Source organism: Thunnus albacares, chromosome 19, assembly GCF_914725855.1.
Source record: "Thunnus albacares chromosome 19, fThuAlb1.1, whole genome shotgun sequence".
In the NCBI taxonomy this organism is placed as follows: domain Eukaryota; kingdom Metazoa; phylum Chordata; class Actinopteri; order Scombriformes; family Scombridae; genus Thunnus; species Thunnus albacares.
This window is the reverse complement of record NC_058124.1, coordinates 9,009,528-9,034,389: the sequence shown is the minus strand read 5'-3', so window position 1 is coordinate 9,034,389 and position 24,862 is coordinate 9,009,528. Positions and strand designations below refer to the sequence as shown.

Below are 24,862 nucleotides of genomic sequence, written 5' to 3'. Positions count from 1 at the left end.
CTGCCATCCCTCCAGGACCTGCACACCTCCAGGACCCTGAGGTGAGCAGGAAAGATTATGGCTGACCCCTACCACCCTGGACATAAACTTTTTCAAACACTCCCATCCAGCAAGAGGTTGTAGTCTATCATGACTGAAACCTCATGCCACAAGAACAGTTTCTTCCTGTCTGCAGCTGGCCTCATCAACAAGGCCCGGGACCCCTACTGACATGCACTCTATCCCACTCATAGACACTACACGTTATATTAACATAAAAATGTCATCATCTGCACAGCTAAGAGCCCATCACATTGAAGATGGGCACATTACCTTAATGCAATTATTTGTAATTTTACATTTGCACATGTAAAATTGTCTTATATTATGAACTTTTGCACATTCCCTGTCAATATCTTATGCAATCCAAAAGCTCTTTTCAGTTATTTATTATATATTTTACTGTAAATTTTATTTACAGTAAAATTTCTGGTTTCTGTTTCTGGTTATATTTAAATATTATTAATACACAAATTAACAATATCAATTGACCAATAGAACCAAAAGAGAAGGGATTAAGCAGCAACAGAGCAGTACCATACAGCACTATAACCACAGAAGAACACTCTGTTTTACAACACTGGGGTTCTGATATTAAAGGGCATTATTTCTTACTAAATACCAATTTTTAGATGAACACTTATGGTTTCATTGTTCAGTGTACCATGTGGCCTAGATACCTCATTTGCTCTCTGTAGCAGTAACCACTGAATGTTCCATCGGTGAAATGGCTCATTGCCTCCCTTATCTATATTCCTTTTATCTTGTTATTATCTCTTTATGTCTGTATTCCACTCTCTGCCTCCCACCTATATTCTCTCTCCATCAATAACTCTCGGCAAGCCAGTCCACAGGCTTTTTAGACAGCTGCTGTCAATCGGCACAACTCCTGGTCTCACACTTACTCAGTAAGGTTTGATTAGTGTGCTACCTTCAGCTACATCATTTGATATACAAGGAATCCCTGGACTAATGCATTGCAAATTCTTCTCAATAATGAATTGCGTGGGTAGGATCAAAGGCATGGATATGGAGCATATCTTGCAGAGGAATGGCACAGACCCAGAGGTAGTGAAGGCACTAATGAACCTAAACTAGCAATCATAAGGGACCTAGGAATGTCAGATGTGCAAGCTATGAGACAACATCTACACACAAATAGATTCATGCAGACAACCACACAGAACTGTATTATGTATGCAAAATTAAAAAGGTACAGTGAAAAAACAACAACAAAAAAAAAACTATATACAGTGCAGTCTGAAAGTATAAGGGCATTTTTAGTTTTGGATCTACTTTGAAATTAAAAAATTACCAAACTCAAAAAAATCCCCGAAACAAGCAAGTACTAAAGACGGCTACATTATAAGCCTGACAAAGCATTACCAGGGAAGATACCAAACTTCTATTTCTCTCTGGCCCGTAGAATTCAGCCACTTATTGCGTGAATTTACAACGAAATATTGAACATGAAAACTTTGCATATATAATGCATATTAAAAGGGCAATGATTCCTACGTATTTAATCTCATGTGGATACAAACACCTTGGAATTAAATTTAAATTAAATAAAATTATAATGAATAAGAGTCAGCATCGTAAACTAAAAGTTGTTCAATTTAAAATCTAATGTGCTTGAATACAGAGCCACACAATAAAGGAATATGTAGTATATCTACAAATATGTATACTGTATTTCATAAACAAATGATGTTTCACTATGATGTGCATGTGATTTTGTAGGAAAAGTTAATCCAATTCATGACAAAAGAGATTATAGCCCTCCCACTTAAACCATCTATTGTGTTCTCTGCCTCTTCCACATGTTCCTTCACATACACATGTACTTATGTATTTAACAGCATTCTCCTTGAAGAGCGCTGTCCCCTGAGCACTGTTCTTTCAAGCACCTAGGCTTACAAGACTACTGCATTAGTTTGCTGCTTCATGACAGTGCATAAACACAGTTAATATTCTGAATACATCTCAACATACTTACCCTACTCCATGCGAGTGTCATCCATTTCAGTGTTTATCATAAGGATGAGCATGCTGAAATATGACTGACACTGGTCTTACCATGCCTACAGTCTAAGTATGTAAATGGATAGAGCATAATGATAACACTACTAGGGTTAAGGCTTCAATATCCACAAGGACACCATCTTGTTAAAAATGTATACTATGCACTTGCTTGCAAGTGATATGGCACTTTGCATAAAATTATTCATTTAAGGTTTTGAATTATTTTATATGGTATAGGGAGACCAAACTGGGTGCTTACACACAAGAGCCAGGAAGTATGCCTTTAGAGGGGCAGAGTAAAGGTCGTGGTTAGAGATTGGATTGTTGGGGTGGATGTGCATGAAAAGACACAAGGTAAAGATAAGCACTTGTTTCATCAACAGCACAATTGTAACATCTTAATAAATAACTGGTCATTTGTGCCGACCACTTCACATGCAAAATAACAAGCAAAATAAGGGTCCTGTAATTGCCACACATCTCCATTCTCTCCTCTGAAAGCCACAGGATATAACACATCTACTAACAAACATTTGCATACATAAATGAAAGTAAATGAAAGATGGGGATGCATGAGTGCATGCAGAGTCAGTGGATAAAGGCAAATAGAGCAAGATAGAACCAACATAGCTGTAGGTGGTGGAAAATGAAACATGTAGCTAATTATTCCCAAAATCACATTACTTGAATCAGAAATTCAACTGATATAATACAGAGAAGGGTAATAATTTTCTAGCCAGACTCCATCTAGGAGCTTGAAAAATCACAGTATAGGTGATAAGCTGATTTTGTCACCTGGTGATGATCCCAGATGTCTCTCTTTAGGAGTGTAACATTCACTTAATGACCTGCTAGGAATCAATATCCTGGGGCTGCCAGAGGACACGCTATACTACATCATCCACATCATCCCCCAGTTTTGGGAGCATCTGGGGATCCCACGGGATGAGGTGCACAACACAGTTTGGGAAAAGGACATCCTGGCTGCTTTGCCCTGCTGCCACTGCAACCCCAACCCTGGGGGTCCACATCCATCAAGATGTGTGGAGATTTAAGGGTAAGCTTGTTTAAATATATCCACATCCAATACGATATATATATAGAACTTCGAGTTGTTTAAACTGTCTAGGAACATCTTGCCAAAACTGTACATCAGCAGAATTCTGCTTACATTTCAAGACAAGTGATCAAATTCATGAAAGTAAAGCACATACATATAAGGGCCTTCAACTTTAAATACTTGACTTTCTCCGGTATAGTATAAAACCTGGAGGCTCTGAGGTGGCATTTCCCTTCACCCAGTAGTAACTCAACTATTGGCCAACAGCAGTTCACTAAAGATTGATTACACAGCAGCCTGTGAAAGTGATGAATACCGCTGCAAAAAGGGGGGCTAAATTGGAAGTATATTGAAAGGTGGTGGATTGAAAGAAAGCCTGGAAAAAGAACATTGCAATCAGAAAACTAGAGAGCACACAAAAAGGAAACAAAGAGTGTTGTTCAGACCTAATAGTGCTTCCAGGGGCGGCCTCAATGGTCCACATACAGTGCAGGTTGTGTTCATATGGAGCTGGGTAGCCCGGAGACAGGATACGACCGGTGGGCTCATCCTTAATGGAACCGCCACACTCCGCTAGAGAGGAGGGAAAAAAAACAGAAGAAGAGGAGATTAAGAAGGTGAACAACAAGAGAAGAGACAAAAAAAGAAGTGCAAAATGAGTCTGAGCTCATCAATGTTTTGAAAGTCAAATTAATAAAATGATACAGCGAGGTTAACATACTTAACATACCACAATCTGCATCAGCCCGCTTCCAGTAAAGTGCATCACATCAGTTCTCTCTCATCATTATTAATTATTGACATAGCAATCATATACTCAAATGTGATGTGCTTCATCATCTTGTTTGCAATTTGAATGATGGGGGGAGAGAGCAGCCAACTCAATATACTCTACGTGTATCTCCCTCTTGGCTCAGCAAAGGCAATCCACCATCTCAACCATGATCTCATCCTGCTGCCTTTGAAAGCTGATGGACTTGTTGACTGAACAACGCATCGTTCAATATATTAGACTCAAGTTCACTGTAACTTTTAAGGAAGACGTCTTGACTGATATGGCAAAATACTTAAGTCTCATTTTCAGCTAATTATCAAAAAAGATATGTGTGCACTGAACAGATACAAAATGGTTGTATCACTGATATCTACTGGTCAACATGCTAGGCAGTAGATAATATCAAGAGTGGGAGACCTGTCAGTAATCACTTGTTCATCAGAAGAGTGTCATTCATTGTGCATGCTGATGTGTGTGTGCACTAGTAGTAATAGAAATCAGTATGATGGTTGTAGTATCATACTTATGGCTCAACAAGCCCTGAGCCTGTGAAGTATACAACACATGCCTGACATCTCTCAAAAAAAAAAATATCTCTCAACATCTAAAAAAACATTTCTCAAAAAAAATCGACATCAACAACACAAACACACATCATGAAACTACAAAGCAAAATCAGAGACCAAAAAATGTTGTCAACAACAGTGGGAAGAATGGAGTTTTTTTTTTTTTCAATCTCAAGTAATGAATTGCCATCAGAAATGCTGTGACTGAAAAGCAATTTTCAGCCCCCCTCCAATTAACACCTCCTACCCTTCTCCAAAAAATGAACGGAAAGAAAAGAAAATGTTCTCCAACGACTTCAGATTTGAAGTGTTTCTGTTTACTTTTTTTGGGGCCGTCTCAACTGACAAGAGGAGGGTAAGTGTTCTTGTTTCTTTCCTTCCTCTGAGAGGAAAACAGCTCCTTCAAAACAGGAGGAAAATGGAGGTCTAGGAGTCATACTGATGATGATGGCGATGACGATGTTTGTGAAATCCATCTGTGACAGCGGACTCTGTACAGCAACTTTGGAAGACACACAAAAACAGACAGACTAGCGAGCGGGATGCATCCGAGGAGCTAACTAAATTAGCATAATACAGTAGTCACACAGAGGGAAATAAAAGAACACCAGAGAGGGACAAGCTGTGGTTTTCATATATATCTGACATAAACAGTTTGTTACCCTCCATTTGACAAACATGTATTTCTTTATGTTTGCAAATCAGCATCTCCTTTGTTCCTTTTCTCTTTCTCTCCTTTCCTGTCTCCTTCACTCTCTCTGCATTTCACATTTAAATAATAATAATCACCAGAGCTGGCCTCTGATCATTTTTGCTGTCAAAGAATAAACACACGCACACACACACAGTGAATATAGTATATGCTTAGTTATGAAAAAAATATCTAAAAGATTGTAATTTTTGCTTTCATAGTGTAAAAAGGGAAAAGTCATGAGAAGACCAGATGAAGAGAACGCAAAAAAAGCAAGTGTGATCTTTACAGTCTCACTGAGGTTTTAGTCTTTCTTGAAGTTTTTTTTTTTCCTTCTCTGTGATATGTTTTCCTTCCTTGAAGAAAACTTGCTGTCTCATAGAGTGAAAAGAGAAGATGGTGATCTATCACAGTAAGACAGTTCCATCTTCTTCTAGTCTTATGACCTAAGAAACTACTGCTCAATGCTACCATGGCAGTGTAACTCCCTCAGCTACTCCACCCCTTCAATCTATGTCCTCACATACATCTTTCTAGAGTCAACTCCTGCTATACCTCTCTCTCTCTCTGTCTCACTCTCAACCCAAAGTATTTTAAATTCCACTTTCCGCAAAGCAATAGCATGCATCTGGATGATCATACTGTATTTAAGATATTTTTTCTAATATATTAAGTAAAACACACCCTACGAATCAAACAGACAATGGTCGACATGTCAACATGAGCTCACAAGAACAGTATGTATGCACTGTATGTACATACTGTATATATATATATATTGTGAATGAAACCCTTCAAACAAGCCGTTTCCATCCCAGGGCTTTTCATGGATTCAACCATGTAACCTCTTTTCCACTTCTCTGACTTTCAGGATATAAACCCTCCCTACTGTTTTCAACTCAGTTTCATTCATCTTCCTCCCCTGCTTGCTATACCCTTCTCATCTGTGTTCAGTGTGTCCCCGCTGCTAGAAAATAATCCCACCATTACAAACAGAAGCAGTCCCTCATCTGCTCCCAAATTCACTCTAGCTGTTAGGCTATCATCCACAGTGAAAGGGGCATGGGGAGGACAAACGTGTTCAGAGATATACAGTAAGCTCTGTGTTGTTTATACCGAGACCTGAAATTACCTGTCAGTTTGGTTGGAAAACGGAGCCGAGCAATAGTATTTTAATCACCTTGGCTGATGTCAAAGAACACCTTCCTGCCTGTTTTCCTTAGTGAGGTTCAGGCTGGTTTGTGAGACACTCTGTCAAAATGTCGCCTGGGAAAAGATCCCAAACAACAGCTCTGGGTTTGTTACCATGACGCTATAGCATATACGTGACATTGTTCGTGTACATATGTCAGTTTATTACTTTTTAAAATAACGCATACTATGTTTGTGGCAATATGAGACTGGTGAACTGTAGATGAACAAATAAAAAGGTCAGATGGGTTTGCCGTCAGCTACGCTACAGAAATTATCTAGCTAGGTGTTAAAACTCGCCTATGTGTTCTGGTGTGATGCTGATATAGGAAGAGTCTTATTTTAGTAAGAAAAAAAATAATAATAATGTGAAAAGGGGGAATTTGAAACCATGATGCAATGTGAATATGAGGAGCTAAATGGAGCATTCTCAATGAGATAATGCACTGAATAAGGAGCTGGGAAAGCAACCAAGTGGATGCCCCAAAATAGCAAAGCTAAAACAAACCACAGAGCTCTCCTAAACCTGGACGGGCACATTCACATTGTTATTAGGAAGAAGAACTGGGTCAGACATCTTAGTACAGCTGATAAACTGGAACTGGTTTGGATTAACAGTGTGCCAAATCGTAAAGAAACCGCTGATAAATGCTGTAATTTAATGTAACAGCACAGTGCTATCTAACACAACCTGACATATTAGCCAAACACAACATAACATACTGCAATAAATAGTGATGTGAGGAAAGGTGATAACACACTGTGATTTAAGGCAGGGTACCACAGAATAACATCACATGGCTTTAGAAAACACTATATAAGGTAGCTGACATAACCAGTGGTGAAAACTACATTGACTCATGTACTGTACTTAAATACAATTTCCATTTCTGTGGCAGCTTTAGCTACTAGTTAGTTTGCACATTTTAATGAAAAAACATATTAGTTTATAAAAGTTGATACCTACCAATAACTACCAACAGTATATACATTCCTTGGTTACAATTTTGTATGTTTACATAGCAGAACTAGTACTTTTACTTTAGTATATAATCTGAGGCAGCAGAGCCTAAAATCATACTGGCAAATAAACTAAAATTTATGCCAACAGCATGGCTGCACTTGAACTCCAACCCCTTCGAGGAGCATCTGACTCACCGACACAGAGTGGGAGGGGGCTGTCCCATGCCCTCCTTTCTCCCCTCAGGCAAGTGAGCACCTCAGGGCCTTTAAGGGTGTAGCCTGGATCGCAGCTATATGACACGGTGCTCCCTGCAAAATGACCCTTGTCCTCCCGCTTGTAGCCGAACTGGGGAACACCTGGATCTTCGCATTTCACCAGCTCGAAACCTTGGAGGGAGAGAGAAAGGCAAGGGAGGAGAGTACAAGGATAAGGAGAAGAAAAAGAATGGGATTTTAATTGGTGAAGGCAACAAAGGGATGAGAAATATATGATACTAAAATGTTGAAATTAAATGTTAAAAAGAGGTGGGAGTGTGTTTATGAGTGAGACAGAGATTGTTACTCACTAGTGAAGTGCAGTTCAAAGCCTTTGCTGGTATTATCCGCATTGCTAACGAACTCCAGCCACATGGAGCTGGAGGTGGAGTTCAGGGTTGTGTCTAGCAGTTCGTTGCCAGTGAATACCCCCAACAGACGAGCCTTATTACTGCTGCCATCAAAGACCTGAAAGGGGAGAGAGAGTGGGAGGAAGCATCTGAATTAAGACGATCAGGTGTGCACACACAGATATGCTAATGAGGCTGGATAAAACAACGTCGAGGGTAACTCCCCCTACCACCCCCTCACTTTGAGTACGTCATCTTCCTCCAGTCTGAAGTCTCGTGCTCGTAGCTGGATGCCTTTGCCAGGCTGCGTCTGGATGGAGTAGATGCACTCGTGGTTGTTGCCGTAGTAACCGGGGTAGTTGGGTGAGAGAAGCACCCCTTGCATGCCAGTCACGGATGAGCCGCATTCAGCTAGAGAAAAAGAGAGGGAGCGGATAGACAGACAGACAGAGAGAGAGAGAGAGAGAGAGAGAGGAGAGAGGAAAGGAAGGAAGGTGGTAGTGTTGGAGAGAGCAGAGGACATGTCAATCGCTATATGCTTGAAACTCAAAGTGTATTTATTCATGCTGTCATGCATAGGGAGATGGGAGAGGTGATGGGGAGAGGAATATGGTCAGTGACTATAACTGAGTTGGTTGGCACATCACCATAATCACACTGCAATCTGAATATGATTTACTGTAATTTCAGCTCTATTGGAAATTTGCTTTTTCTGAATCAAATCAAGGAAAAAGTGGAAAAAAATGCTCTCTTTTTTTTATAGAAAAATATCTGCCAGAATTTAAATGACCACAAATGTACCCAGAATTCTAACTGCTTGAATGCAGTGAGGTAAGATGAGGTGATGTGATGGGAATGTCTGGGAGGTATATGAAGAAGTATCTAAAAGTTTCTAAGTTTCTAAAATAAGGCTGAATATGATTGCCAGAAGAAACGTATCATCACTGTCACCCTCTAAAGATTTATCTAGAGGCGGAAAGGGACCAACACACAACAAACTAGTGGCTTTACTCCATCAGGAAAAATGCAGTGAGAAGATGAGCGAAAGACGCAGCCATTCTAGTGAATGTTAAATGTTTGCCTGGAAATTGCCTGACCTATTTTACACATGCCTTAACACTCAAACACAAACGTTAGATTTTGGTGTGACTTTGTAAATTAGCATTTATTAAATTGTAATTACTCCTCCAATAGAGTGTCAAAATCTTGCAAATGACTTTCTATTTTTAGAAACAAAAAATTTCACCGCAAAGAAATACAAGCAGTTCGTTTCTGTTTCCGATATGCTAAGGATTAACACAAGTTGGTCAGTAATCATCAAGGTCTATCCTATCATTAGGTCATTAGGACACAGTTCATTTTCATATTAACTGCACACCAATAGAATCAACACACTGATCTAAATTTTTGTAGTTCAACCTGTATATTTTCCCTGAAATTAGCAAGAAGCAACATCAATAATTAACATATATCAGCTCTTTAATGTCATTCTCATTAGAGCTGCTGTTCTATGTATTTTGGACAGTGTTAAAAAGGCTGTTTCTGGGACGCAATCCAATGAAGAGACTAAACATGGGTGGATGGAGAGGTGATAATGAGGAGAAGAGAGAGGGAAATGCCTTGTCTCCCAACATGACTGACAGTTTTGTACATTTCTTAACGGGTGGGTGTATGTGACAGGGTTTGTGTGAAGATATGGCTGAGTCAGGGGAGGATCGGGGGGGGGGGGAGAAAAGCCAAAATAAAGCATGTGACCACCTACCAACACACCTTGGCAGAGGGGAGCTCCACACCCGCCTCCTGCCCCCTAAGCACACCACCCTCGCCGGACCCTCGAGTCGGTAACCTGGGAAACAAGAGAAGATGAGGGCGTCGCCCACCCCGTACTGCAGGCCCTTTCTGGTACTGTATGGTGGGATTCCGGGATCTTCACATGGCTCCAAATCATACTCTGGAAAACAGAGAAAGAATTTTTGAATACACTGGGATGTTCAGAGATGCATTCATACGCAAAACACCAATGCCATTTCCTATGATGTTTGAATGTGTGAAAGTGTACATTTAACTGATTAAGTCTTCTGTCATGCTTTGAAAGGTTGAGAATTTTTTTTCCACTGATAAAAAGAAGTGTAAACTATGATTTAATGAGCCAATTTCCCTCAAAATCTCAGATCACATCTTAACCGCAAAACATCAAATGTCATTTGCACTTTCGGCCTCTTTTTTTTTCTCAGTGTTATGAATCACTAAATCCATTCTCACCAGAGAACGTGATGTTGAATCCCTCGTAGGAAACCGAGAAGTCGGACAGAAAGCGGATCTGAGCCGTGTAGTTTCCAAACAGGCCTGCACTGAGAGGCGTTGGCAACGTGGAGCCTGTCAGTCTCCACAGGGGCTGAGAGAAGCTGCCATTCTCTGTCACCAACAAATGGTCGTGGGGACTCTCAAGGTGGAAAGTGTGGAAGGTGAACTGGACACCTGAAAAGGAGAGGAAGTTCTTAATATATATATATATTTTTTTTTTTTTTTACAGTATATACATTGGGAATCTTGGTGGTTGTTTTTCCATTAATACATACAGTATGTATCATTTAGGCTGATTTCAGGCTGGAGTCTTTGGATTTATTTGAAACACAGTATTATCTGTCTCATAATATACACAGCATCAATTCCCTGTCTTCCTCTTCTACTACTTATTAACAACATTACACCCATGCAGAGAGAGCATCTGCAAATACGGCTATGTCAATTTGATGTGAGCGCTCTACCAAAGGTGACACGACTGGAGAGTCGTCCCATGGTACTCTAGTCCTAGGCCAGCCTCTCAGTGCTCCAGTCTTAAGGACACTGCTTGTTTGGCAAAAATAAAAAGGCCACTCAGTAGGGGGAAATGACATTGTCAGGTAAATTGAATTTGACTGCTGCATGTGTTCTGCTCCGCTAACCTTTGCCATGGGAGGTCTCGATTATCCACGTGCAGTTCAGGTTGTGCGGGTAAAAGTCTGGGAAGCCCGGTGACAGGATGGTGCCCACGTTGCCCTGGATATAACCTCCGCACAACGCTGGTGATACAGGGCGAACGGAAACAGCAGAGATGGACGAAGAAGAGAAATGAGAGGAGAACGGACAGGCGAAATTGAAGTGGGCAAAACAAAGTGAACGGAGACAGAAATAAAATGTCCCGAAAAAATAGCAAAACTCGTCTGCGCATTTACAATGCGGTAAAATGCATTTTACAAGAGGTGCCCTTCAGGACAACATAAAAAGGACAGAGTGGTATCATCAATATCATTACAGAGCTGGGCCGAAATCAATATTGTCCTTAAATATAAAAGCATTTACAGATGAGGAAAAAGGCAAACATCAAAGGGTAAGCTCACTGCCGTACATATAAAACATTTAAGATGAAATGACGCAGAAACTTTTAACGTCTAAAACAAGAGTCGTTGAAAGAAACATTATCATCTTATATGGATTTTATAATAACTCAGAAATATATATAGCAATTTAAACGTGATACAATATCAAGCAAAGTGCGTAAAATGATTGCTCATGGTTCATCTGGAACAACATACAATGAATTTAGTTTTAATCCCATTTACTAATAGGAGGAAATCTGACAGGTCGGTATTCATTTCTAGGTAAATCATTTTGGACGTACCATCACAGCTAGGCAGAGGGCGGCTCCACTGAAAATTGGGTTCACATTCTAAAGGCTCTGTGTCACTAAGTGTGTATCCTGCGTCACAGCTAAATGTCACTAAAGCGCCCACATAGAAGTCGTTGCCGTGTCGCTGCCCGTTGACGGGTATGCCGGGGTCCACGCAGTGATCTGACTGTAACTGCAGGGCTAGAGAGAAAAAAAAAAAGAAGTAAAGAAAAAGAGTAAACAACACACAAGCAAAGACATGGAGACACATATACTTATAATTCACCTGCTTGGAGTATAATTAGGCTTAAATCCCTATATTTCGGTAGGTCAATTGGAGGGCAAGGACTGTTAAAAGGCAGTTTGGTTTTTCAAAGCAATCCTGATAAATAATTTACATGAACATCCCTCTTCAACAGGAACAAACCAATGAGAAGTTCCAGTACTCTTTCCTGCTCCACCTTGCATAGTTTCTGCCTAAGAAAGGCTCATAGTAAATTATTCAAGCTTTGCAGAGATTTACCAACAGAGAAAGTGCAAAAGGTTACCAGTGTGAGCCACACAGGTAGAAGCAAGGATAGAAATGTCTCAAGCATTGAATTTACAGCTTGAGTGAAAACCGGTGGGAAAGTCTATGAATGTGTGTGCCTGTGTGAATGTTTGTGTGTGTTCATGCGTGTGACCGTGTATATAGAATTTTGAGCAAGGCGATGTGTGTCAAGGCAGGGGTATCTGACAAGAATAATTTCACCCCATTTACTTTCTAATTATAGGTGTTCTAATAAGAATGGTTTCATGCTGAAATTGAGAGCCTGTGGAGATAATATTTACAGCCAAGTCTCAATAGCTTTCACAAGTGTGGTGAACAAGGCTCGTGGTTTTTGTCTCAGATTCATTTCCATTAGATTCTGCGAAGCATGGGCGAATGAGTCCTCCCTTCACAGTGTATACTGTCACAATCCACATTGTACTTTTGGCTGTAGGTTTGGCGTTGTTTTTACAAGTTCATAAACTCTAAGTTCTTACTTTCGTAACGTATGCGGAAGCCGATATCGGAGTGGCTCTTGTCAGTGGAGAAAAGGAGATACAGGAAGTTGGAGGTGCTGATGAGGAACTGGGGAACCTGGGTACCCTGGTAACTTCCAATCAGAGGTGATGAGGGGAAACGTCCATCACGGACCTCGAGGATGTCATAGTTGACCTCAGTGCGGAACCTGAAAATGGGAAAATTAATTGAACAAGGTATGTTGGAAATTGGCTGGCAAGATCCAAGCCTAAATTACTTACACTATAATAAATAATTACAATATCTATCTTCATAAAAACATCAACCTGAAGAAATTACATAGCGACTGTAACATTAACCCCCCACATAAAAACATGTGCTTGATATAAAAAGAAAATACACAGTATTTGGTATATGTTGGGTCAATTTCATGGGCAATTCTTATCAGCTTCAGAGTTGAGTCATGTCTCCAATATGGTGAATGTGGGGGCTGGACAACCAAAAAGCAGGTAATTTTGCAGGAGCCCCAGAACCTAAGGTTGTTTTTTTATTGTGTGTCTGTTGTTTTTTGCTAGTTTGTTAAGGAATATGAACCACTGAAGCAGAATATCAAGTGATTTGATAAGGGCCTCAAGGTGTACTGTGCACTGTCAAAATTTAAGTGGAACACATTCCAAAATATATTTTTGTTTAACAAAATTACCAACAGGGGGTGAATTGGGGTCTTTAGCTCATTGTTGCCCTGAGGCCCCCCAAGTAGTTTGATCTGGCCACAGGCAAATGGGCAGCACTAAGTGATATTTTGAATTCATAAGGAAAATCTTCTAATCAACCAATTATAAAACCAACTGGAGACCAGTGTAGAGATCATAAAAGTAAATGTATATGTCTTGTACATTTAGCCTCAGTTTAAACTCTTACTGTTGCATTCCATGCAAACAGAATGAAAGTGATTGATGTTTGATAAAAATGTAAAATATTAATTAGATTATTTCCAATTTACACATGCTGAAATTGAGAAAATCTTAACATCTGTCACGCTTTGCTGAGTGTCTGTGTAGCACGTATGTGTGTAAGTGTGTGTGTGTGTGTGTGCGTGCAAGCTCATTGTGTCTTTCTGTCTATGTTGCTGCAGCCACTTCATCTTCAAAGCCATGAATAAATTGCTTTGTTTCAGAACCATGTCATCTAAATGAAGCGGTTTGTGATATTTTATTGATGTTACATAAAAATTAAAGAGCAACAAACATTTATGTTATATTCATTTTGCATAGTGTGCTATCGTGGCAGGAACAAGGATGAGATGGGCTTGCAAAGACGAGCCTTGATGAAACACTAATGTAGTGTTTCAACCCACTGTCTCTCTCTCTCTCTCTCTCTCTCTCTCTCTCAAACATCAGGATAAATTACCTCCTCTCCCATCTCTCCGGTTCCCCTCGATAGACCATCTCCACATACATACGAAGTGCATACACATGCACATTTACATACTTGCATGTCTCGGTGGGGTTTGTGTACGTGCGTATGTACGTTTGTGTGTGTAGGTGTGTGCATTAACTGGAAGGATATCTGCATAACCTTTAGGGAGGGGGGTATCAAATGAAAGGATCAAATACTTATGAGTACTAAATAAAACATAATGTTATCTGAGTTGGGGGTGTATGTTTATGTGCATTACATTTACCACATTACCCCTAGAAAGGGAAAACTGGGGAACAGATTAAAGAAAATGATAGAAATCAGGGAGATAAATGTGCACACATGTTGAAGTTGTGAGAAAGTAAAAGGAGGAAAAATATGAGCTTGTTCTAAGAGAGAGAAAAAAATAAATAATACAGTGACGCAGCAGCAGTTGCCATCTGAGTGACTCACTTGTCGAAGATGATCTTGATGGGGTAGCCTGGAGGAGCCTCAATGATCCATTCACAGTTAAGGGCCTCTTTATAGAGTTCTGGCCAGCCGGGGGAGAGGATGATCCCACTGGGAGCCTTCAGATCGCCTCCACATGGGGCTAACAGAGAAAAAGAAGAGAGAAAGACCAGATAGAGATTGAATTATGCATTTCTTTCCCAGGTGATGTATGACAGTGTCCATAGATGATCCCACACATCAGCCGGGGCTCATCTCATTTCTTTCACCGCCGGGGTATATTTAATGTAAATTGGTGACAGCTCACTTCAAGGTTAACCATTTCTACAAGGAACATGCTTGTTATTGTATATATGTGGTGTGTGTGTGTGTACATACGTGACATATCCATGTGTATGCATACGTCTCCTCCCCTATGTTGTTGTCTTTTAAATCTGTCATCAAATCCCTCCTACGACGGCGCTGCTGTCATCCCCATCAAACGGAGAAAACTGAACATCTTTGATCACTAGCACAAAAGACACTTGAGCGTATCGACCCCTTCTTCCATACCTTCATCTCTGTTACTGCTCCCTTTGCTGTGCATCTCTTTAACTGCCTATCCTTAACCAGAACACACAGGCACAGCGGAGGGCTTAGTTACAGTGCCAGATCTTTGCTCCCTTTGAAGTGGAATGATTTAATCAGCCAACTCAGCATACTGAAGGACATCTATAAAACGCACTACGCTACAAACGCAGGGGTATGATAGATAGTCTCAGAGGAATATAAAGCTCCTGTGGCTCACAGGGGGAAATGACATGTTTTAATAATGGTCTCTCCTTTGCGTATCATGAATGGTGAACTTGATTAGGCCCCTTAAGAGTCCTAGCCGTTTCTGCACTTAATGTGCTGCGATGCTGGTGTCCAAGAACCTTAGCTAGTTAACTTCTAACTTTATCTTAGCTTCACCAGCTTTATTGGCTTTTTCTGGTTTTCTGACCTTACATTCAGATTGCTGAATGTAAGGTAAGAATGTCTGCTGCGTCAGGCCTTTGAAAGAACAAAACGTCTGTATTATCACCAGCCTCGATTCCGATCTAAGTGATCCTTCACATAAAATGTTAAAGATATTATCAATTAATTATATCTGCATTGTTATGTCTCCCTCTCATAAAAAATAGAAATAAACTGCATTAATCCAATCCAATTCAGGGTGTTCAGGAGAAATCTCTTTACTATTCTGACATGCAGTGATGTCGCATTACTGGCTTGAATGGACATTAAGCAAACACACTCCCGTTTCATCGGTTTATAACAGTTGTATATAAGCTATAACACATTGGGCACCCAGCTAATGAAGTGCAAGACCCTGGAACAAATGCTTCCAGCAGAAAAGATCTTCCTTCTAATGACTTAAATCCACTGAATATTTACCCTGGTGGTATGTGGATTTTTTGGAGCTAACTGTGTGTGTGTGTGTGTGTGTGTATGAGATGATGGTTATCAAACAAGGTAACCCTTCCTTTACTCACCTTCACAGCGGGGAACAGCATTGTCCCACACCACGTTGCCGTCCTTAAGAATACAGGATATAGTTTGCGAGCCATGGGTCTTAACAAAGCCCTCCTCACACAGGAATGAGATGGAACTGCCCAGCTGAAGGCTCTCGCCAAAGCGTTTCCCATTAACTGGCACTCCAGGGTCTGGGCACTCGTTGTGGCGAAATGCTATTGGAAATGTGGAGAGGAGATGTGTTTAAGTGTGGAGGAGAAGATGTGAAGGAAAATAAAAATCACAAGTGTCAAGACCTGATTAGTCATTTCCTTCACATAGCATTACATAAAATATAACAAAAATAGTTTTCAGTTCCTTAAAAAATACATTGATGAAATGTTTTTTTTAAAGAAATAAAGAAACAAACTGTTTCTTTGTTGAAACACCCTGAAAAGAAGAGATCACCTGTAATTTTGCTGGTATTTATCTTTGTCACATATTACATTTTCTGTGCAAAGATGCTAACTTCCCACGGAGATTCTAAAATAATTACCCAAGTTTCTAGATAAAACTTTCTTTTTTCTATTGTCAGCATTTAGCAAAGCCAGCATTTAACAAGAGGAAATTTGTTTCACCTAGTGAGTCACATTGATTCAGCCTGCTGCAGTAACTCTAGAGAGTGGGAAACCACACCGTTCGCGGATCACCAGCAGCAGATGACACTGCTGAATGATGCGTGGAACGAACAAACCAAGGCATTGTTTTCATACATCCAGACATCTTTATCTATCAAGTCTCTCAACAAAACTTTAAGTAGTAGCCAGTTAGAAAGGCCACGAAGAAACACAGTCACACAAGCAGAGGCATAACCCTGGAAGAAGGCATGTAAACAAATACATCACCTACGCCACAATCTCTCTCACTTACTCTCTCACTCTTATAAACACACGCAGGTAGGTGACGCATGTAGGTGTTGATGAATCCCTCTCCTGTATCCACTGGACCCAAACAGAGTGCGATCCACACCTCATCCATCACGATCATCTTATTTATTAACGTGCCAAAAATCCCCTCAATACAGTTTGGCATGTCCTTAATTAACATGAATGATGGAAGTTGTCTGCTCATCCCCACAACCCCCTAAAACAGTCCTGTAGTTAGATGACACTGTTCTCAGGAACTAACCGTCATCCTCAATTAACTGCTCCTGACATTCATTCACCATGCTGCATTTGTTATATATTTATTCATCCAACTTTCTAATTAATGCATTAGGCGCCATGTGTTGTCCGCATTGTAGTTTCACAGAGGCACCTGGGCTGGGCTCATGACATGTCTGCAAATGAGCAAGAGCAAGGGCACAAATACATTCTGGGTAGGCTGAAGTATGGTGTGTTAGCTACAGTGGAGCTTTAATGATTTTAAGAAACTAGTAGAATGCAGGAGCAATCCTGAGTACATTGTAATTTTAAATAGTTGACGGTACACTGGATCAAAGCAACGCATTAACAAAAAAAAAAGAGAGTCTGCAGCCATTCTAGCCTCCCTGTGAGGCTGTGCACAGAAGTGCTTTGAGTGCTCCATTCACATGTTTTGAGTGCCTGAAATATAAATAGGTTTTTTCAATTAAACACTCTCCAACCAAAATTAGCACAGAAAATAACATTTAATGTGGTTTAAGAAGGAATATCAATAAATCAGTCTGCACTGATGTGCTATTGTGTCTAGCTTTGTAATGTATTATGTGTCCCGTGTGTTTTTTGCTTTGTATTGTTATTGTGCTGTTATATGTTTTAATTGTGACCTTCCTAAGGGACTGCAGATGAAAATTAGCTATAGGCTAACTCTGATACAGTACATCAAATGGTAACATATATGTTTAACACTGAACATGGTCCCAATAAATACATAAATAAATTGATCTATAAATGAATGTGGGTGATTTTTACAGTATCTTTATACTGTATCTACTTTCTTCAGTTCATCAAATCTGTATAGCATCCGAAGGCAGCAGGACAGATACTGTGTTGATAAATTGGCAGCCTCTGAGAAGTGCCTTGCCAGAGCGCAGTGCCATTACGCACAGCCGTTCACTGTGTTTACCTTCATTAAATCGCCTGTAAACGACATTGGGCTGCTACAAAACAACCACACACACCTCTACACACATAACTGGTCGGTTATAACTCAATATTTTGCCTTTTTATGTGGGAGACATCGGGTTAGCAGGGCTAATAAGCCTCTTTTCCAACTTTCTTTCTGGCAAAAGCAGCATCTCATTTTATTCTTGAAACACATTATGGTGCAAACACTGTTGTGTAACATTAATTACTAAACTATGGGACCATTTAGGAGGTGAAACACAGAGTAATGACTGAAATAGCGTCAGTCCAATGTAATCATATTAACAGCTTCACCAAATTAATTTCTTTATCTTTTATTTCTATTGTTACTTAGTAACTAAGTGGTGAAAAAAACTACTCCATCTGTCTTTGGCTGCAGATTTGTGGTGATGTGTGTTCATGTCGTGGCACTCTGGACCCTTCAGACATTTCCTGAAGAAAAGCTTTCCATTTCTTGAGCTGTCATTATTACACTTTACTGTGATTGACAACTGTTTCAGAGCTGTAAGAGCAGTGATGTGACTGGCTGAGAGAGTATTTAATAGTTACCACACCTGCTGATCTATATTCACCTTCACCCAGTCCTTTTGCACTTTATGCTCCTGCATGTGATTGAACCAAAATTCCAGGTGCACATGGAGATGCCTTCACTGTCCATGCGACAAAGACCTACCACCCCTCCCATTCTTAAGCATGTAACCTGTACAGTGTGCTGGACTCTGGCGGTGGTGTCAGAGAGGAGGACGCTGTCCATGTTATGTGTCATCTTGGACAATGTCTCCCACCCACTCCAAAACAAGCTGGTGAAGCACAGGAGTGCCTTCAGCGCAAGACTCATTCCACCTAGGTGCACCACAGAGCGCCACTGGAAGTCATTCCTGCCTGTAGCCATCAAACTTTTCAATTCCTTCCACAGTGTCAGACACTCTGAGTCAATAGACTGGCCCCCTTATTTCACCCCTGTCAGCAGCTTCATCACCCCTTAGTTTATTTATAATTTATATTTTCAACTGCGTAATACTGACTTAACAGTACAATCATTTGTGCAATAATTCAACTGTGTGATACTCTGGTGTAAATTTATACTACATTGATACTGCATTTATACTGTATATTTCAACTAATATTTCTTATTTATTCTTGTTTTTTAATACATTCATAGATCCCATTTTCAGCATTATTTGACCAGATGGAGGCACTAAACAAAAGGGGTATCACCAAAGTTATTGCAATTCATCCTGAGGGAAACATGGATGTGTCAATCATATTCCATGTAATCCATCTCATATGTTGAGACATTTTGATATAAACCACAAATGTGAACCTCAGAGTGGCACTAAGGAAAAGTCAAGGGATCATCAGTCAGTAGGATATAATGTCTGGGCACCATGGATCTGTACCAAATTTTGTGCTGTATCCCGTAGATGTTGAGATATTTCACAGGATAAGTGAAACCTTTGACCTGCTGGTGGCATTTAAGTAAAAGTCAGGAGATCACCAAAGTCACTGGAATGGATTCCCTGACCATCATGAATATTGGTAATAACTATCCAATACATAGTACATGAACCATCAAATAAAATCCAAAAATGTAAACTAGAAGGTGGCACTAGAGAAAAAGTAAGGGTATCACTAAAGTGAGAGGGATTCATCATCTGGGGAACATGAATGTCTGCACAAAATTCCATGGAAATCTATCAATAGTTATTAAGATATTTCAGTTTAAATGCAAGTGGTGGACCAGCTGACCGACCAACTGACCAATATTGCTATCCCTAGAGCAATGACGCTAGCATGGTTAAAAATGCAATTACCTAAATTAAGTACATATTTCCTCATGAAAAACTACAGTGTAAAATTTTATGTGGAAGATATGTTTACCAAAAGTCAAACAAGCTTTGTGTGCACAGTTATGTTCAGGTACATTGCCATTAGCCATACAAACAGTTTCATGTTTTATTATTCATTTTATGATGAATTAAGGGATGCACTGTTTAATAAAATGTTCTTTGTTGGCAATGTAATGTTACATGTGTGAAACAAGTTATATTCTTGTCTGACAAATGTTTTACCGCTGCAACAATATTTATGGTCCCTTATCAATCCATCCACAGACTACAGATGAAAAAAAGCCTCTTGGCTAAGTCTGGTGCATTTACAGCAATGTTTATTAATGTGCACTGTCCCTGTTAAATAAATCAACAAATAAATAAATGTGGGCAGGGTACTTGTATGTGCACTACACAATATAACTAATAACAACATAACTAACTACCTTACTACTAAACTACTAGAAATAATAATATGTTCTGAAGTAGATTAATACAGTCTTCCTATGTAATACTGTGGTAGATTCAGGGAGAGAACTACAAACTAGACCATATGAAAGCAAGAAACCGTAAAAGTAAAAATAACATTTTATTGCTTGCATCAAAGTGAGTCACTGCAACTAATTATAGTGTCAAGTGTTATTGAGACAAACCTCCCCACAGCACCTTAACTATCTATAAAATAGCTTTGTGGCTTTATAGGGTTAGGGTTAGACTTCTGTACGAAGATATTTATTTTGGCATGTGGAAGAATGCAAAGATCAAGCTCATTACACAATAGCGCAAATGCAATGAATGCAATAATCCTGCTGCCAAACCCTCACGGTACAGTATATCCATGAAATAGGTTTACCATCATGCAGCCAGTGTGTACTGCGTCAGAGTATAAAACCCATCTGGAATTTCCTCAGAAGTCAGCAGCTACCCAGAATAGAATATAATGAGCACTGCCGCAATGTATTTGTCAGGTAGGGATGCTGCATCTTTGTTTGGGTTTTATTTAGATGTCAAGTCTCTATTTATACAGAAAAAAACAGGGTTTTTGTCACTTTCTGTATGTGACTGTGCATGTGAATGTGTAAGGAATATGTTGCAAGCGTTTGCGCAGTCTGTGGAAGACATTCACATAGATATGGCAGATGATTCATGAGGCCCTTTTCCATACACATAAGCAAACACACACACACACACACAGTACACATATTTAACAATCTGGAATACAAAAATGCAGTCAAGACAGGCTTTTCTGATGAGCTTTAAATACTTCCATTCATCTCCTTTGAAGTAACATTCAATACTTACTTGTAAATGTGATGTTAAAGCCTCTGTTTGTGTAGGTGTGGTCAGTCAGGAACTCCAGTCGTGCCACATGGGCACTGGTAGTTATGGGAGGAGGCAGGATGTCACCGGAGAAGGTACCCAGAATAGGAGACTCAGCCTGACAAAGACAGATAAGGATTTTTTGACGAGACCAAAAATATCAGGAAAACATTTAGAGAGTAAACAGCAACAACAGAAGTGCTGTTTAGCTCATACACATAATTACACACTCTGCTTTTCCTACTGACATGCACAATGACTGATAGACAAAGAGCTATTCAAAGTAACTGAGGACAGCTTGTAATTCAACAGTACCTTTCCCCCATCCTTGATCGAGAGGAAGTCAAACTGTTTCTCCATGCTCAGGTCGTTGAAAGCCAGATTGATTCGGCTCTCGGGGTTGGTGATGATCAGCCACACACAGTGCATATTGTTTCCGTACTCCTGAGGGTAGTTGGGAGACAGCAGCACCCCGGATGGAGTGGTGAAGTTGAAGAAACAGGAAACTATATGGAGTGATAAAGAGATATAGACAAACAGAAAGGTAGAAAGAAGGAAATAAAAACAAAGGAATATAAAAATGAGTATTGTTTAGGAGGCTGAAAAATGAGGCAAATGCAATTTACTTTTGCTGACTATAAGATAATATGATTTGATGCATTTTTATTGAGTATGTGGAAATATTAAAGTTATGACTCTAACCCTGATTGCATGAGTGAGGTATCACTATGGGGAGCTCCACGCAGCCCTTAAAAGCTCCTATTTCATCATGCCAGCCACGACTGGTTGACATCTGTGACCCTGGTGTCCAGAGGAGGGACATCCTACGCCTAAATATTGGACGGACATGGTCTCCCTGAGTAATTCTAATGAGTCTACTTCTTCCTTGCTTAATGTAAAGAGGGTGGACTGGTGAGATACCTCACTCATACATACCGGGGTTATGGTCGCAACCTCAAGTTCTCTTCATTTGCTTAGTACTTCACTATGGGGATATATAATATATATATTTGAGGCTATGTGAAGCTGCTATGTCCAATTTGTAGAACCTTGAAAAGTGCAAATATGATTGTGGAGTAGATCTCATTGCAAGCTCAACATCAACACCAACGAACGATACTTCTGTTCAAAGTTGATGAAGAAACATGGAAAGCTTTCTAGGGAGATTTATGACATGACTTGTATCTTGGTCACTAACATTAAACACCTCTTTCTTTCACAAAAGCATGTTAGATACATATTATTTTAAAATGCATACCACCTTTAAATAGCCCAGTTGTGGGAGTCACCTAGGATTTGCAGCCAAGACTGACTTTTAAATATGAAATTAATCATTGTCAAATGCTTATCCGGTAGTGCAAGAGCAATGCTGATTGTTAATATCATCATCCTAATTCTCATTTCAAAGATGACAGGGCTTGAGTTGAGATAGAGATGACTTTACATGACATTTAGAAATGCACAACGTTTTTATTAGCGTTATCAACTTCAATGACAAAGACAAGCACGCTGCATTGTGTGCCAATGAGTAAAATAGTTTGTTAAATGTTAACTAAATAAGCAATGTCGGCATTAAGTGGACAAATTGACTGTTGCGCCGGCATCCTCTCAGTCATTCAGCTCGGTGATGTTTATCTAGATGCTGCAGCTTTTTGTCTACCCTATTATCTTATCAATAATACAACAGTGGATTTTATCTGCATGGTCAGCTCTCTTTTCCTTTTACCCTCACCCCTCCCCTTCCTCTCTCTCTGCATTTGTCTTTCATGGCATTAATTAGTTAATAAACCCTCCTATTGTCTCAAAATCCACAGCCTCTGCTGTGCAAACTGTAGAGATAATCTGATCATTTATTATGCTGCCCTCCCTGCACTCGTACATACTGATGCACCCATGTAAGTGTTGTCATACGCAGTCACATGTGCATGCACACTGATATAGAATTTGGATAAAATAAGGGATTCGAGAACTCACAAACACAGCTGGGTTTCTTGGCTGACCACTGGTTGTTCTTCTGACAAGTGATGTTCTTCTTCCCCACGAGCTCGAAGGCAGGCAGGCACTCAAAGTACAGTCTGTCCCCGTGACGAAAACCTGTTCCCTCCCGTTTGCCGTAGGCTGGGATACCAGGGTCTCCGCAACTGCCTTGGTCAATTTCTGTGTAGGTAAAGATAAACACAGGTGAATTACTATGCAAAACTGACATCAATAATGAATGGTTATTTCAGGGGGGAGAAACATGAGAGTGTGTTATTCAAACAATGACTTGCTTCTATTACCTGGTATCATAGAAGAGATATAAATTTAAAGGTCACATTTTAATTAACACATGCCACAAGCCTCCCCGGCCGTCCTCTCTTTAATATCTTAATTAATTAATTATCTTATTAATAATATCTTAAATATAAACATAATACATAGTTATTTGGTGTCATGGACTGTAGTACAAGAGAAGCATTTTTTCTCTGTTTTCTTAAAAATGATAGCTAAAGAAAGAGGGGGGGAGGCTGAGAGGAAAGAGAGACATCTCAACTCAAGGTTATTACCAGCTGTAGCCTCCAGCAGATATTGACAAGGTACAACTACATCAGTTATAAGTGATAAGAAGATGCAGGATCACTAAATCAAAACATCAACATTAATTTCAGTTTGAAGTTGTGTCAGCTGAGCTGTTTAACATAAGGTTACTGAATAGTACCGGTTTGTCTGATCCTATAATGTGACAGGTCCAAAGTGCTATTTGTTTATTTGGGGATGGTCCACCAAAGTACATATACCCAAACCTATTTATTTAGAAAAAAAGAAAACCATAGAAACTATATGTAATAAACACTGTTCTGCAGCCAAATCTTAATTGGAACGTAACCACCAGCAACCTCCAACCCCTTCCCTCAGGGTAGACTAGCAAAATAAATTCTCAGCCCATGGGAAACATTGCAGTGCACATTACATGCAGAATAGAACTACATTATCTGCACAGAGCATTAAAAGGACACTGACATTTCAGGAAATATCCTTGTCTGTTGCCTTAGACAGAGTTAGATTAAATGATCAATATGATTCAATCTCAGTGCAGTCAGAACAGCGACAGGTCCAGGATTTGTCTAGCCTTGCTTAGCAAAAACACTTGAACTAAATGAAATAGTTAGCCTAAGTAAAAGTAAAATGCCTTACAGTGACAACAATATGGATTTTTATACCTCTTATATTAATTTTTGTTACTCAGCCCAGCTCCCTTCAAGACACCTTTCAAGGACTCCAAAGCTTCAACACATTTTATTTAAGAAACATTGTGGTTTCACAGGCAGACAGTGGTGAAGGTATTTACTGACTAGTAAGAACACTTAAGTTAATACAAGAAAACGTCAGTTATAAATAATTCCAGTTGCTCTTTCAAATCACTCTTTTTTTTATAACTATCCATAGTCTTCTTTATTTTTTGTTCTTGACACAATTTGTAGTTAGTTCCAGTGAAAAGATCACTGCTGGCTCAGCTGATGCATGCCATGGTGGTGGCCACTCTCCTGCTTGTTTTGAGTCGCTTTGGCACTAGATCTTGTGTTTAGACCAGATATGTAGGTGGCACGGTGTGAGTATGTATGAGTATGTCCTGGTTTTGTTGAAATTTTGCATTAAGGCCATTCTCCCTGTCTGGTGCCTTAGGTAAGACAGAAT

The 24,862-nt window shown here is 39.8% G+C and overlaps 1 protein-coding gene across 6 annotated transcripts in view; it reads right to left on the bottom strand.

Annotated features, from left to right (window-relative positions):
* Window positions 1-24,862, bottom strand: part of csmd2 (CUB and Sushi multiple domains 2) — a 271,384-nt gene that overhangs the window by 98,664 nt on the left and 147,858 nt on the right. For all 6 annotated transcript variants that reach the window (XM_044335073.1, XM_044335072.1, XM_044335069.1 and 3 more), the window contains 14 exons: window positions 23,162-23,344; window positions 21,503-21,693; window positions 21,170-21,305; window positions 15,954-16,148; window positions 14,443-14,581; window positions 12,591-12,778; window positions 11,577-11,765; window positions 10,861-10,977; window positions 10,178-10,393; window positions 9,678-9,866; window positions 8,157-8,326; window positions 7,877-8,033; window positions 7,506-7,697; window positions 3,571-3,697 (listed from right to left, as the gene is read on the bottom strand). In XM_044335073.1, coding sequence (XP_044191008.1) covers window positions 3,571-3,697; window positions 7,506-7,697; window positions 7,877-8,033; window positions 8,157-8,326; window positions 9,678-9,866; window positions 10,178-10,393; window positions 10,861-10,977; window positions 11,577-11,765; window positions 12,591-12,778; window positions 14,443-14,581; window positions 15,954-16,148; window positions 21,170-21,305; window positions 21,503-21,693; window positions 23,162-23,344 — 2,389 coding nt within the window. The remainder of the gene's footprint in view (window positions 1-3,570; window positions 3,698-7,505; window positions 7,698-7,876; window positions 8,034-8,156; window positions 8,327-9,677; window positions 9,867-10,177; window positions 10,394-10,860; window positions 10,978-11,576; window positions 11,766-12,590; window positions 12,779-14,442; window positions 14,582-15,953; window positions 16,149-21,169; window positions 21,306-21,502; window positions 21,694-23,161; window positions 23,345-24,862) is intronic.